Source organism: Panthera onca, chromosome D2 (genome assembly GCF_046562875.1).
Source record: "Panthera onca isolate mPanOnc1 chromosome D2, mPanOnc1 haplotype 2, whole genome shotgun sequence".
Taxonomy (NCBI): Eukaryota; Metazoa; Chordata; class Mammalia; order Carnivora; family Felidae; genus Panthera; species Panthera onca.
In genome coordinates, this window is record NC_138349.1 from 10173432 (window position 1) to 10187060 (window position 13629).

Below are 13629 nucleotides of genomic sequence, written 5' to 3' on the forward strand. Positions count from 1 at the left end.
GGTCACAAGTTTGAGCCCCACATTGGGTGTAGAGCTTATTTAAAAAATAAATCTTAAAAAAAACCTTAGGGGCCCCTAGGTGGCTCAGTCTGTTGAGCATCTGACTTCGGCTTAGGTCATGATCTCACAGTTTCTGGGTTTGAGCCCCACATCAGGCTATGTGCTGACAGCTCGGAGCCCGGAGCCTGCTTCAGATTCTGTCTCCTCTCTCTCTCTGCCCCTCCCCTGCTTGTGTGCACTCGCTCGCTCTCTTTCTCTCTCTCAAAAATAAACATTAAAAAAAAAAACTTAAAAAATTTTAAGCTCATTTGGGGAAATACCGAGAAGCATAATTATGGGGCCATATGGTATACATGTGTTTACTTGTTCTTTTTTAATGGCTGCAGACAATGATATACGTTATTGATAATAGTTACCCCATTGACGGACATTTAAGTTGTAAATTTTTTGCTATTACAAATAACGCTACAACATACTTTTAAAGATACATGTTTTTGCACACATACTAATATTTCTGCAGGACACATCCCTAAAATAAGAATTGCTCTGACCAAGAGCATGTGAATTTGCCCAGCAGAAGACAAGTTGTAGACTATAGCCTCCCACCTCTGCTCCACTTAGTATTATCGAGTCTCCTAGGGCTCAAAAGAAAGATTTAGGCTGGAACCTGAGGATTGGGAGGTCAGACTTAAGTGATGGAAATTGAATCCATGAACATGGTTAAGGTTTCCTAGGAAGAAAGTGTAGAGCAAAAAGAGAGGATGACCTAGAACGGAATACTGTGTAACTCCTAACATGGAACGATCAGGCAAAGAATTGCCCTGGTGGAAAGAGAAGAAGCAGGGTGCGTGGCGTCAGAAAGGCTGGAGTGGATTTCAGGGAGGAGGGAGGTGGTCTTCTGAGTTTATGCTTTGCTGAGGGAGACGAGGACGGAACCGTGTTCGCCGTATTCAAGAACAGTGAGACCTTTGCCCTTAGTGAAGAGAGTAGACTGGACGGGGCTGAGACACACAGCGAGACAGATTGTGCAGTGGGTGGGACACGAGAAAATGGACATTAAATACCCTTTAACGAAGGAGAGAAAAGTAGAATAAGATTAACTGGAGGGTGAGCAGGGGTCAGAGAGTTTTGTTTGTTCCTGCCAGGTGGCAGTCTTAAGCTTTTATGAAAGTTAGTAAAAAGGAACTAGTAGAAGGAGGTACTGTAACTTACAGAGATTGTTTGCAGATTGGGTTGAGGCCAAGATTGGGGAAGAGGACAGATTCCTGGAATGAGGCCTTTGGCAAAGAAAAATGAATTTGTATTTGCCCGTAGGTAAAAATTTTGTAATTTTGTAATTTTGAATTTAATTTTATGCCCCTGGAAATTCTTAAAGGTTTTTGCCCTTTGAAGGTACTTTTGGACGTGTCTAGCTCGGTTCCCTTGGAAAGAAGCAAAGTTAACTCGATGTCAAGTTCAGTCACTGGAAGTTATTTTATGGCTAACTTTCATTTTTAATGGCTTTGTTTGTGACCCAATGGGGTTACCTATCAGTGAGGTTACCAGTGAGATTACCTGTTATTGTATTAACTTTAACAAACTGTCACATGTGGAACTTAAAGCTGTTGATTAAAAAAAAAACTAGGGGTGCCTGGGTGGCTCAGTCTGTAAGCAGCTAGCTCTTGATTTTGGCTCAAGTCATGATCTTATAGTTGGTGATTTGGAGCCACGCTCAGCATGGAACCTGCTTGGGATTCTCTTTCTCCCTCTCTCTCTGCCTCTCCCCTATTTGTGCACTTGTGCGCTCTCTCTCTCTCTCTCTCTCTCAAAATAAATAAACTTTAAAAAATAAAATGAAAACTAATTTGTTAAATCAACTGAACATCATAGATCATAAAAGGAACTAATTCAGTATATTTGATAATAAAAAAATTGTCAGATATCCATGTATTGACTTATATTAAATACAGTATTACCTTTTACAGTTCCTTTTTCTCAGGACTCTACTTAAGATTTTTATTCTTCATCTTGATAACTCTGCTCTCTGACAGAAAAAACAGAATCTGAAAATACCTCCATAGGTTGTAGTGATGAGAGCATGTCCGAACAAAATTTAACAATTAAAAAGTGTAAATGTAATGCTTGGGTTTAAAAATATACACATAGAATATGATGAGAGGCTGAAGAACATAGTTTAGCCTGTTAATTTTTTATTCCGAAATAATTGCAGATGTACAGAAAAAGTTTAAGACTAATACGAGGAACTGCACACCCTTCACTCAGATTCCCCAGTTGTGAACGTGTTACCACATTTGCCTTCTCATTTTCCCCTACTCTGTATTTTTTTCTGAATCATTTGGGAATAAGTTGAAGATCTCTTGCACCGTCATCCTTAAATATTTCAATGTATATATTGCCTGAGAGCAGGGATACTTTTCCACACAGGCAGCCATCCAGACGAGCACGGTAGCAATGTTCTGTTAGCACCATGTATTACACAGAAGCCCATGTACACACAGGCAGACCAAACCAGAGTAAAAGTCAGTGTTGTGGGCTACATTTGTTGTCATGTCCCTTTAGTCTCCTTTGATCTAGAACAGTTCCTTAGTACACCCTGGCTTTCATTACCTTGACATTTTTGAATACACAGTCCAGTTGCTTTCTAGAATGTTCCTTAATTTCTGTTCATCAATTTCTGTTACGTTTCTTCATAATTGGACGCAGGTTACTTCGTTTTGGCAAGAACACCCTAGAACTGATGCTGCGTTCTCACTGCATCATCCGAGGAGTCAGTCGCACTGCCAATCCATCTTACTGCTGGGGACTTGAATTTGTATCACTTGGTATAATAATGTCAAGTGTCTCCACTGTAAAATTAGCATTTTGTATATGTTAATAAGAAATTGATATTTTATAGGGAGATACTTTGAGACATTGTAAATATCCTATTTTATCAAACTTCTATCTACCAGTTTTTATATCCATTAATGATGATTCTTGCTTGAATCATTTATTACTGAGATGGTTGCCAAATGATGATTTTCTGGGGCACCTGGGTGGCTCATTTGGTTAAGTGTCTGACTTCGGCTCAGGCCATGATCTCGTGGTCTGTGAGTTCAAGCTCCACGTCAGGCTCTGTGCTGACAGCTCAGAACCTGGATCCTACTTCAGATTCTGTGTCTCCTTCTCTCTCTGCCCCTTCCCCCTCACCCCCCCCCCCCCACCCCCCGCCTCAAAAGGGGTAAAAAGATAGAATTACTGTTAGGAATAAATTTAACAGAGAAGTATAAAACTTATAATCTGAAAAATACAAAATATTGAAAGAAATTACAAAAGACCTAAGTAAATGGAAAAACATCCAATGTTTATGGATTGGACGACTTAATATTGGGAAGATGGCAGTACTCCTCAAACTGATCTACAGACTAAATGCGATCCCAATTAAAATGACAGCTGGTAGGGCTCACTTGGTTGAGTGTCCGACTTCGGCTCAGGTCATAATCTTTCGGTTCATGAGTTCGAGCCCCACATCGGGCTGGCTGCTGTCAGCCTGTCAGCCCAGAGCCCACTTTGTATCCTCTGTCCCCCTCTGTCTGCCCCTCCCCTGCTTGCACTCTCCCAGAAGTAAATAAATTTAAAAAATAACAGCTGGCTTCTGTGCATAAATTGACAGGTGATTCCAAAATTCATGTGAAAATTAAAGGAATCCAGAATAACCAAAACAGTCATGAAAAAGAAGAATAAGGTTAAAATTGTGTGGTTGTGACACATAGACCTATATATCCGTGGACTAGAATTGAGAGTCCAGAAGTTAGCTCTCATATTTATGATCAGCTGATTTCCAGAAATGATACCAAGACATTTCAGTGAGAGAAAAAGAATCTTTTCAACAAATGGTCCTGGGTGAACTGGATCACCACATACAAAAGAATGAAACTTGTTCCCTATTTCATAGTATATGCAAAAATTAACTCAAAATGGATTGTACCAAAATGTAAGAGCTAAACCATAAAACTCTTAGAAAAAATAGGAGTAAATTTTCCTAACCTTGGATTAGGCAGTGATTTCTTAAATATCACACCAGAAGCACAAGTAACAAAAGGAAAAAAATGAATAAATTAGGCTTCATCAAAAGTTTAAAACTTTTACACTTCAAGAGACACATCAACAAAGTACAGAGTCCATAGAATGGAAGGATGTTTTCATAGATCATCTATCTGGTGAGGATCTAGTATCCGGGATACACAAACAACTCTTAGAACTCCATAAAAAGCTCAGTTTAAAAATGGGCAAATGACATGAATGTACATCCCTCTAAAGAAGATCCGTGAATGGCCAACAAGCACATAAAAAGAAACTCAACATCATTAGCCATCAGGGAAATGCAAACCAAAACCATGGTAAGATACTACTTCATTCACACTAGGGATGGCTGTAATGTCAGTGTTGATGAGGATGTGAAGAAATTGGAACCTTTATACACTGCTGATAGAATATAAAACGGTGCAGCCACTTTGGACAGCAGTCTAGCCTTTCTTCAGTAGGTTCAATGTAGAGTTTTCCTATGACCCAGCAGTTTCAGTCCTTGGTATATATCTAAGAGAAGTGAAAGCACACAAAAACTTTGACCTGAATGTTCATAACGTTAGTCGTAATAGTTTAAAAGTATAAGTAACCCACGTGCCCATCAACTGGATAAGTAAAAAGCAGCGTGTCCATACAATGGCATATTATTTGGCAATAAAAAGGAATGAAGTGCAATTATATGCTGCAGCGTGGGCGAACTGTGCCAAGTGAAAGAAGTAAGTCACAAAAGATTGCATGTGGAGACTGAAAATAGACTGGTATTGCCTGGGGCTAGGGAAGCTGAGGAGGGGTGGGGAGCGACTGTTAGTAGGTGTAGGGTTACTTTCTGGGATGCTGAAAATGCTCTAAAATTGCTTGTTTTGATGGCTGCACAAGTCTGTGAATACACTAAAGACCATTGAATCGTACGCTTTAAATGGATGAATTGTAGGAGAATTATATGTCAATAAAGCTATTCCATGGTATTTTACATAAGCTAAGTTTAGATTTGTTTTCATTTTGTCCAAAAGAATATTCCAAGAGAAATGACTAGCAACATTATTCCTTATAGATTATGAAAATGTGTAATTCTCCCCGACTGCTTTTGGATTCCCAGAGCAATTTTTTGAGCCTCCCACCAAGTGAACTTGACCAAGTAGCTGCCGAGTGGAGTTCATTTCTGTCACACGTGCCACGCGTTCCCTTGCCCGGCCCTTTGCTGCCCGCGCTGAAATCTGCCTTTCACGGATTCTCCCCCTTCCCCATAGTGATCGAAACGTTTGTTAATACCTCTTGTCACATGAAGATACTCTAAATCATGCTTGATAGTGAACTTCCCATAGTTGAGTCTGGTTTCAGAGTTGGGTTCTTTCATGCCTTCACAATTCCACACTCTTTCTGTTGCATCACAGTTTCACTCAACTTTGGCTTCATTCGCGTTGCCACATTTGCCGTCTGCACGGCCATCGTCCTGAGAAACTGTCAAGCATGTAACTTGTTTTCATGTTTGTGAAATAATGCTCTACCAGTAAATAATGAAGGTAAGAAAATAGACCATTTCATCATTTTCTGGGAAGCCTAGACGTTAGGAGAATCACGAATGAGGTAAATCCCTGTAAGAAGAAGTAAAGCCGTGAGCTCTAGATTCTTTTCGTCGGAAAGCGCCTGTGAGGTGCAGTTCATCCCTTGCAAATAAAAAGCTGGGGAAAATCCAGCAGTCGTTGCCCATCGTGACGAGATTCCCTTGAAGATTAAAACATCATAGATTTAGCAGCATATTTGTATTGCCAGTGATCAGATGCTCAACTCTGAGAGTTTGCGGGATTGCCTTTGGTTTTTATCTTACAAAACTGTGATTGATACATTGGAGAAAGAAAGGGTACAAGAGGTCCTTGTTGGCACACCTTTCTAAGACTTGTCAGTAAGCTGGCAGTGTCCCTTGGATGAGATGGCAGATGGCCTTTAATCTCAGAGTGGCTTATTTTTCTAGTCAATTTCGAGTCACCTGAAGAAGAGGCCTGTTGTGCCACGTGGCTTTAGCTGTGTGGGGTTTTGTCTACCAGCACCGATGACACTTACCAGGCAAGCGATTCAGGATGATCACAAACGTTTTGTGAGGGTGCGGGAATGCTTTTTTTGTTGTTGTTGTTGTTTTACTTCAGTAAATAAATCCACATTTTTGGTGTCTTAAGAATCTGGCAGTGTCTACGGCCATACCACCCTGAAGGCGCCCGATCTCGTCTGATCTCGGAAGCTAAGCAGGGCCGGGCCTGGTTAGTACTTGGATGGAAGAATCTGGCAGAATATTTCTTGTTTAGGTTTTAAATTGGTTTTAATACTAATAACATAAAATGTGCCGCGAATCAGAATTAACCTTCATTGCAGATGCAACTAGGGACAGTAACACTGCAGATCGTTAAGCCGAGAAAAGCGCATCGTATTTTCGCTATAAGGATAATCGGCGGTTTCTGAAGTTTAATACAGTATATCCACTGAAAGGGTGATTGATTTGATTTTCTGGCCTTAATTTAAGGTATGGATAGAATGTGATCCGAAACTCCTAATATTTAAATGTATCCTCTGAAATTGTTGAACACTGATAACGTGGGTGGAAGTTTGCTGAGGAAAAGAGGAGTCGGGGAGAAAGGGTTCCATGTGCTGACATCGTTCAATTTTTTTATTTCTGGATTATTTGAGTTTTTACAAGCGTTACTTTTTTTTAAGTTTTTGCTTAAATTCTAGTTAACATATACTTAATAATTAGTTTCAGGAGTAGAATTTAGTGATTCATCAGTTACATATAACACCCAGTACTCATCACAAGTACCCTCCTTAATGCTCATCCCCCCACCCACCTTGCCTCCAGCAACCCTCGGTTCTCTATTGTTACGAGTCTTTTATGGTTTGCCTCCCTCTCTTTTTTTTTTTCCCTTCTCCTGTGTTCATCTGTTTTATTTCTTAAATTCCACACGTGAGTTGAAATCATACGGTATTTGTCTTTCTCTGACTTATTTCACTTAGCATAATACACTTTAGCTCTATCCATGTTGTGGCAAATGGCAAGATGTCATTCTTTTTGATAGCTGAGTAATATTCTAATATATAGACATATATACACATACCATAATTCCTTTATCAATGGATGGACATTTGGGCTCTTTCCATAATTTGGCTACTGTAGATAATGCTGCTGTTAACATCGGGGTGCATGTACCCCCTTCGAATCTGTATTTTTGTATTCTCTGGGTAAATACCTAGTAGTGCAATTTGCATAACTTTTATGATTAGAAAAAGATTAATTTAAAAATTAATGTGCTTATTGAATATTTGGTAATTTTGTTGATGACTAATTCCCAGAGAATTCATTGAGTTAGTTCAAGTTACTGAAATATCAAGTTTTTAAAAATTTATGATAATATCTTTCCCTTTGTTTCTCTTACCGACGCCTGGTGGCTCTGCATTCCATTTACTGAGCCAGCGACTCAGCTGGTTGAGTGTCTGACTTCGGCTCAGGTCATGATCTTGTGATATGTGGGTTCAAGCCCCACGTCGGGTTCTGTGCTGACAGCTCAGAGCCTGAAGCCTGCTTCGGATTCTGTATCTCCCTCTCTCTCTCTATGCCCCTTCCCCACTCACGCTCTGTCTCTCCATCTCTTCAAAAAAATAAACATTAAAAAAATTTTTTAATAAAAAAATAAACATTAAAAAATAGTTCATATAAATTCTGCATGGTGGGGATTTTCCTAATTTTCTATTTTTATGTGTCATATTAGCAAAGAATAAAAGAGTGGCATTCGTTCTAGATAAAATAAGATGATGGCATATCAGATTTTACATTTTTATTTGCTAGAATGTTCCATCAGTTTGAGTGTTAAAAGTGTGTTTGTCCTGAAATATTTTAGGGTAAATGTTTAAATGGTTACACATCATTTTATAAATGTAGACATTATGTAGGGCCACGAATGAACGGTCAAGAAAGAATTTTTGAGACGTTTTCAGTGCCAAAATGTGCTTTTATTATAGCATAGGGACAGGACCTGTGGGCAAGAGGAGTTGGTGGTTATATGCCTAGTGCTCAAGGGAAAGGGGGATATGCAGGGAGTATTATATCATAAATGTCTTCTTCAACTTTCTACTCGTAAAACCACTTTCACAAGATTTCTCTGGTGCTTTATCATTCAGCCCCATATTAACTGTCGGTGAGATATACAGGCAGTCATGAGACCCAGTATGTACTCAGGATTGAGAACCGCAGCTGGTTCTTGGAAGTGGCCTGGCCAAGTCCCTGATAAAAGACATTATACGTTGAAGTACATACCGTCGGGGTGGTCCCTGTATCCGCTGGAATTAGGAGCAGCTGCCATTAATTGAGACCTAGAGTAAACTGGCTGAAACCAGGGAGTTTCTTTTTTTCTATGAAATTCTTTACATCGGCAGTCCAGGGCTGCCCTGGTAGCTTTAGCCCACAGAGTCCTCTGGTACCGGAGTTCCTTCTTGCGTTAGTTTTTGTTGACCTAAGAGAAATCTCATAGTCTCGAGCTCAGGAGGAGACAGGTGGGCAGCCCTGCCATGACGTTCATGAAGCAGGCAGCACAGTGAAGGAAGGGTTGAAAAATAAAAGCGGGAGAGGGCACAAGACCAGCTGTTCTTTTAAAGGATTCCTAGAAACTGCCACAAGACACTCCTGCTCGTATCCTGTTGGCCAGAGCTTGGTCACGAGGCCGCACCCGACAGCAGGAGCAGCTGGGAATCAGGCTTTCCTCCAGGCGACCGTTGTGTCCTGCAGAAACCAGGGATTTGTTTCTGTGAGAAAAGAGGAGAAGCGAGAGCCGCAGCCACTGGCCGTCCCTGCCGCATCCTCCACGAAAGCCGGAAGAATCTGCCCGCTGCCCCCGGACCCTGCCTGCCCAGTGCGCTGACCTGCTCGGCTCGAGTCAGCCAAGCCGCTGGGTTGCAGAAAGCTTTGTTGCAGTGATGAGAACCTCAGTACGTTGGCTTGGGGACAGGCAAGGTCCATTCAGTTCAGACCCAGGAAAGATGCTAGAGAGTTGTAAACTTTCCCGTTAGGAGAAAGGAATGTGTTCAAGGCCGGTTGTTTAATTGCATGCAGTTCTCTTCCGGATGTTCCAGCTCTCTTAGGGGAGGGAATTTATCACCTTTTGTCAGGGCATTTATTTATTAACATACTCAGGTTCATCTTAATGTTCATGCCGCACGCCCTCGTTTAAACATACACGGCTCGAGGAGAACATCAACACATAATTATTACTCAAATTAAACATTTGTTTTTAATATTTTGAGAGAGAGACAGAGCGTGAGCAGGGGAGGGGCAGAGAGAGAGAGAGGGAGATGCAGAACCCGAAGCAGGCTCCAGGCTCTGAGCTGCCAGCACGGAGCCCGACGCGGGGCTCGAACCCACGAACTGCGAGATCATGACCTGAGCTGAAGTCGGACGCTCAACCGACGAGCCTCCCAGGCGCCCCAGAAATTAAACATTTTTAAATTCAGAAATGAGAAGTAGCTGGACATGAGACTTTCTTAATGAATATTTTCTTTCTTATTGCAGTGGATGAAGGTCGCAGTAAAGACCCTGACCGTTTGCAGGTGTTCTACAAGAAAGCCATAATGCCTTACGGCGTTTACAAGAAACAGCAGAAAGACCCGGGCGAGGAGGCCGCTGTGCTGCAGTACGCGAGGCTGGTGGGGCAGACGTGCTCCGAGCGGATGCTGCTGTTCCGGAACTGAACCCGCGCCGCCCCCGCTCCCGCCCGGGCACCCACCCTGTGCCCGTGTCGCGCGCCGCACGGTACATGCCCCTCCCTCCGGGGACGTTCCGGACCCGCCCACAGATTAGACTTTTTTATTTTGACTATGATATGGCTTTTCTAAAATATTTTGTGGCGATGTATTTGTGAGAATCTCCTGGTTAATACAAAGATTTTAAAAATATGTCGCGACCTAGCCTCATAATTGGGGCTTATCATTTTGGAAGTTTGTTTTATGAGCAAGATACGGTATAAACTTCTCATGTTACTATTTTGGAAAGTAAAACTAGTAAGTGGATCTTAAGTAATTTCAATCACTGTTGTGCTTTTTTTTGTCAAAGAAATTCCAACAGACTTCTCAGATCCATTCAACACATTAGTTTATGCTACAAAACCTTACGTGTGGGGAGGACAGTGAGGGGGTCTGTCTCACCACTTGGAAAACGTCTTCTCAGGAGAACGAGACTGTGTTGTTATTCGGTGTTCAGTATTAAATTACTGCTGAATGTTATGTAGTTAATAGAAAACTCAAAAGAATATAAACATTGAAGAAAGGATGTCATGTGAACATCAGATATTCATCTACCCAGGACAGTCGCCGTCGTGTCTGTTGTCTTGACGGGATTAGTTTTTCCTAGAACGATTACTACAAGAGTATCCCAGTTTGGACAGCAAAATACATGTTGTGTAGATGATTTGCTGTATTTCTAAAAATCTAAGAAATGGAGTTTTCTTTGTGATTGTTTTGGTTTTTTCATTTTGCTTTTGTAAAATATTGGCTCCTGCCTTGGCCTAGTAAGACCCACCAGAAGTAAACATACACTAAATTTTTCATTCCTTTGAACTCAGGACACTCGTCTTTGGTTGCTGATTAAAAATTAGTTAATATCGGACTACTAGCTGCACTACAGGTCACACGTAACGAAGCCCAGGAATCATTCTGACCTCTGTTCCGGGGCACGAGGTGAACGATCCGTGCCTTGCCCTCTGGTTTGTGAGTCACGGAGCAGGTGCTGCACTCAGGAATTTGAGGCAGAGGCCGGCTTCTTTTTTCCCCTCTCACTTGCTTTTGTTTGGCCCCTCACCCAGTCAGCCAGTGTCCCTCGTCCACCACCGTCAAGGTGACAGGCACTGTGCCGGGAAGGAAGAGGAGGCTCGCACGTCTCAGTCTGTAGTTAGAACTGAGTTGTGTTGGAGACCATGAGCGACAGAGCAGCGTTGGTTTCTTGTGCTCTGTTTCAGCTCCTCCCCGTCTTCTGCAGCCAGCTGCTCGGCCACTAGTTCATTTCATACCCCATTTTGCCTCTTTTCTATTGATCTTTTTTAAAAAAACACACATATTATAAAAGTTAGTACTTGGAAACCCACTACTGATTTTAAACTTTTCTCCTAGATGCACTGATTTTAGATAAAACATTAGAAAATAATTTCAGTTAGCTAAGGGAAAGATCCTAAGACAATGATTTTAAAAATCACATATCTAGAAATTCAACATCTAAATAAACTGTGTATTTATTCATTCAGATAGGGTGTGTGTGTGATGTGTGTGTGTATGTGTGTCTGTGTTAACACCTGCCATGGGCAGGTACCTGGCTAACTGAAGATAGGGTAGCGAGGAAAGCCATTTTTTTCTGATAGCGTGGGTTTAGCATTCTTTTGGAATTTTGTTCCGCAAAATAAGTCTCCCAAGAGTATTTGATAGACTCGTATTTGGAACTGCCTTCAGAGTCTATAGAACTTTTTTTTCTTTTTCCCTCTAAAATGAAGACAGCTTGGGGCGCCTGGGTGGCTCAGTCGGTTAACCGTCTTGTCTTGACTTCGGTTCAGGTCATGATCTCACGGTCCGTGAGTTCAAGCCTCACGTCAGGCTCTGTGCTGACAGCTCAGACCCTGGAGCCTGCTTGGGATTCTGTGTCTCCCTCTCTCTCTGCTCCTCCCCTGCTCAGGCTCTGTCCCTCTCTCTCTCAAAACAAAATGAACATTAGAAAATAGTAATAAAATGAAGATAGCTTAGTTGTTTTCTGATGACAAAATGATACTCACTGTAAGCAATTAAAACATTAATAAAACTATAAATTAGAATGTAAAAGTAATCTGAAATTCTACCATACCAGAGAAAGAGAGAATTGTTCTGTGTATCCACACGCATGCATGTATAATTTCAACATAAATAGAATTATGCTCCACATGCTGTTTTGTGGACATACCTGAATTTTGAAAGAAGTTTCAGAATAGGATTTCAGAGGTGTTGTGAGTAATCTCAGTACCAGTAAAGCCAGCAGGGTAGGCTTGGTCCATAGTACCCTTGGCCTTGGAATGTCCTCGTCGTTAGGTGCTGCATCACATCTTCGCGGTTGGCAGGTAGAAGGGCACTGTTGGCGATCACGACTCTTGAGTATCCCATGAAGAGAAGACTGGACTCTTCCATCTTGCCACAAGCGTGGTTTCCTCCTGCAGAATTCAGTTAAGGTTCCTTCAGAGGAAAGCGGTCAGTCACCCCTGTCGGGGAACCACGGTGCTGCCCCTGAGGGGGACGTTCAAGGTCGGCTGCAGTGAACTGCCAGAGCTGGGCGCAAAGATTCTTCTGCTCACTTGCTGCGTTCATGTGCCGTTCTGGGACTAGGTAGTGTATTGATCCTGATGAGTTAATTATTTGTTCTTTTGAGCCCTAGCTGAGTGAGTATCAAGAGTGCTAGACAAGGACAACAAGGAGAGCCACCCAGCTTTGTCAGTCGACATGCAGTCTAGCTGAGAAATCTGGTTTTATGTTAATGGCTTTCATCCAAAGAAGGACACTCGAGAACCTTTCAAAGACAGTTTCTATCTTTATCTTTTCAAGGCTGGCAGCTGCACATTTAGTCTCAGAGTTGTAGTCCCTTTCTGGATTCAGGTAAATTCACATCTGCTGCCTCCTTGTCTTGGGAGCAGAAATGAAATCGAGATGTCCCCATGCTACTATCTTTATTTAAATTCTTTCAGTTCTGTGAGATTTTTGTTATTTTTTTAAATGTAATCTGAGCACTTTTTTTATATTCTATGAAAGATAGAGGCTATTACCAAATGAATATATTATTCATTTGATTAAAATTATTTAGATAAGAAATTATTACTGTTTATCTTTGCTTTCAGACAACTTTTCCTATTTTTTATCCATTTTGCAAAACAGCACTTGTGTGTGGTTTCTTAACACATTGGAATCTATTCTGTAAATGAAGCTTTTCAGATTTCTGAACAGTATATGGTTTGATTTTATAGTCTTTATACTATCTCAGTATGAATAAAAGTGAGAAAGAATGTGATGACCAGTTATCTAGAATGTGTTGTTTGTTTTTAACTTTAAAGAAGGAAATGAAATGGAAACATATGGGAAATGTTTGAATTAGAAGTTATTCAAATGTGTATTCCTCTCCAAAAGAAAACCAGTGACTGTAAAGCAAAACAAGTTTGATTGCATGTGATATATTTTTTTTTTTTTTGCTCTTGTGTATGCTTTTTGAATAGTCCATTTGATAAAGCTTAAGTGGAAAAAATAAAGCTGTTTCTATCCGCAGTGGCTCGTGCTGGTCAATACTTAAAAGACCTATGTTTCCATACTCTTAAATTTTTTAATACATTTTACCTGTAGTGAATATTCAGAAAACAGAGGTAAAACACTGGCTGTATGAATCGTAATATCTAATTTACAGTAATTGGAATTCTAGATCATTTGGTTACCTAAATCAAAGCATGATGGATTCCTTTCTTAGGAATAAATAAAAATAAAATAAATCTCACTTTAAGCAAAACATCCGGGTTTCACAAGATAAATTAGGGAATAGAC

The 13629-nt window shown here is 41.0% G+C and overlaps 1 protein-coding gene across 4 annotated transcripts in view; it reads left to right on the top strand.

The window, feature by feature from the left end:
* Positions 1 to 13359, top strand: part of ATE1 (arginyltransferase 1) — a 156451-nt gene extending 143092 nt beyond the window's left edge. For 3 of the 4 annotated variants that reach the window (XM_060641308.3, XM_060641310.3, XM_060641309.3), the window contains one exon: positions 9611 to 13359. In XM_060641308.3, coding sequence (XP_060497291.1) covers positions 9611 to 9789 — 179 coding nt within the window. In that variant the 3' untranslated portion in view covers positions 9790 to 13359. The remainder of the gene's footprint in view (positions 1 to 9610) is intronic. The other variant, XM_078434892.2, reaches the window with a different exon arrangement.
* Positions 13360 to 13629: the final 270 nt, after the last annotated feature.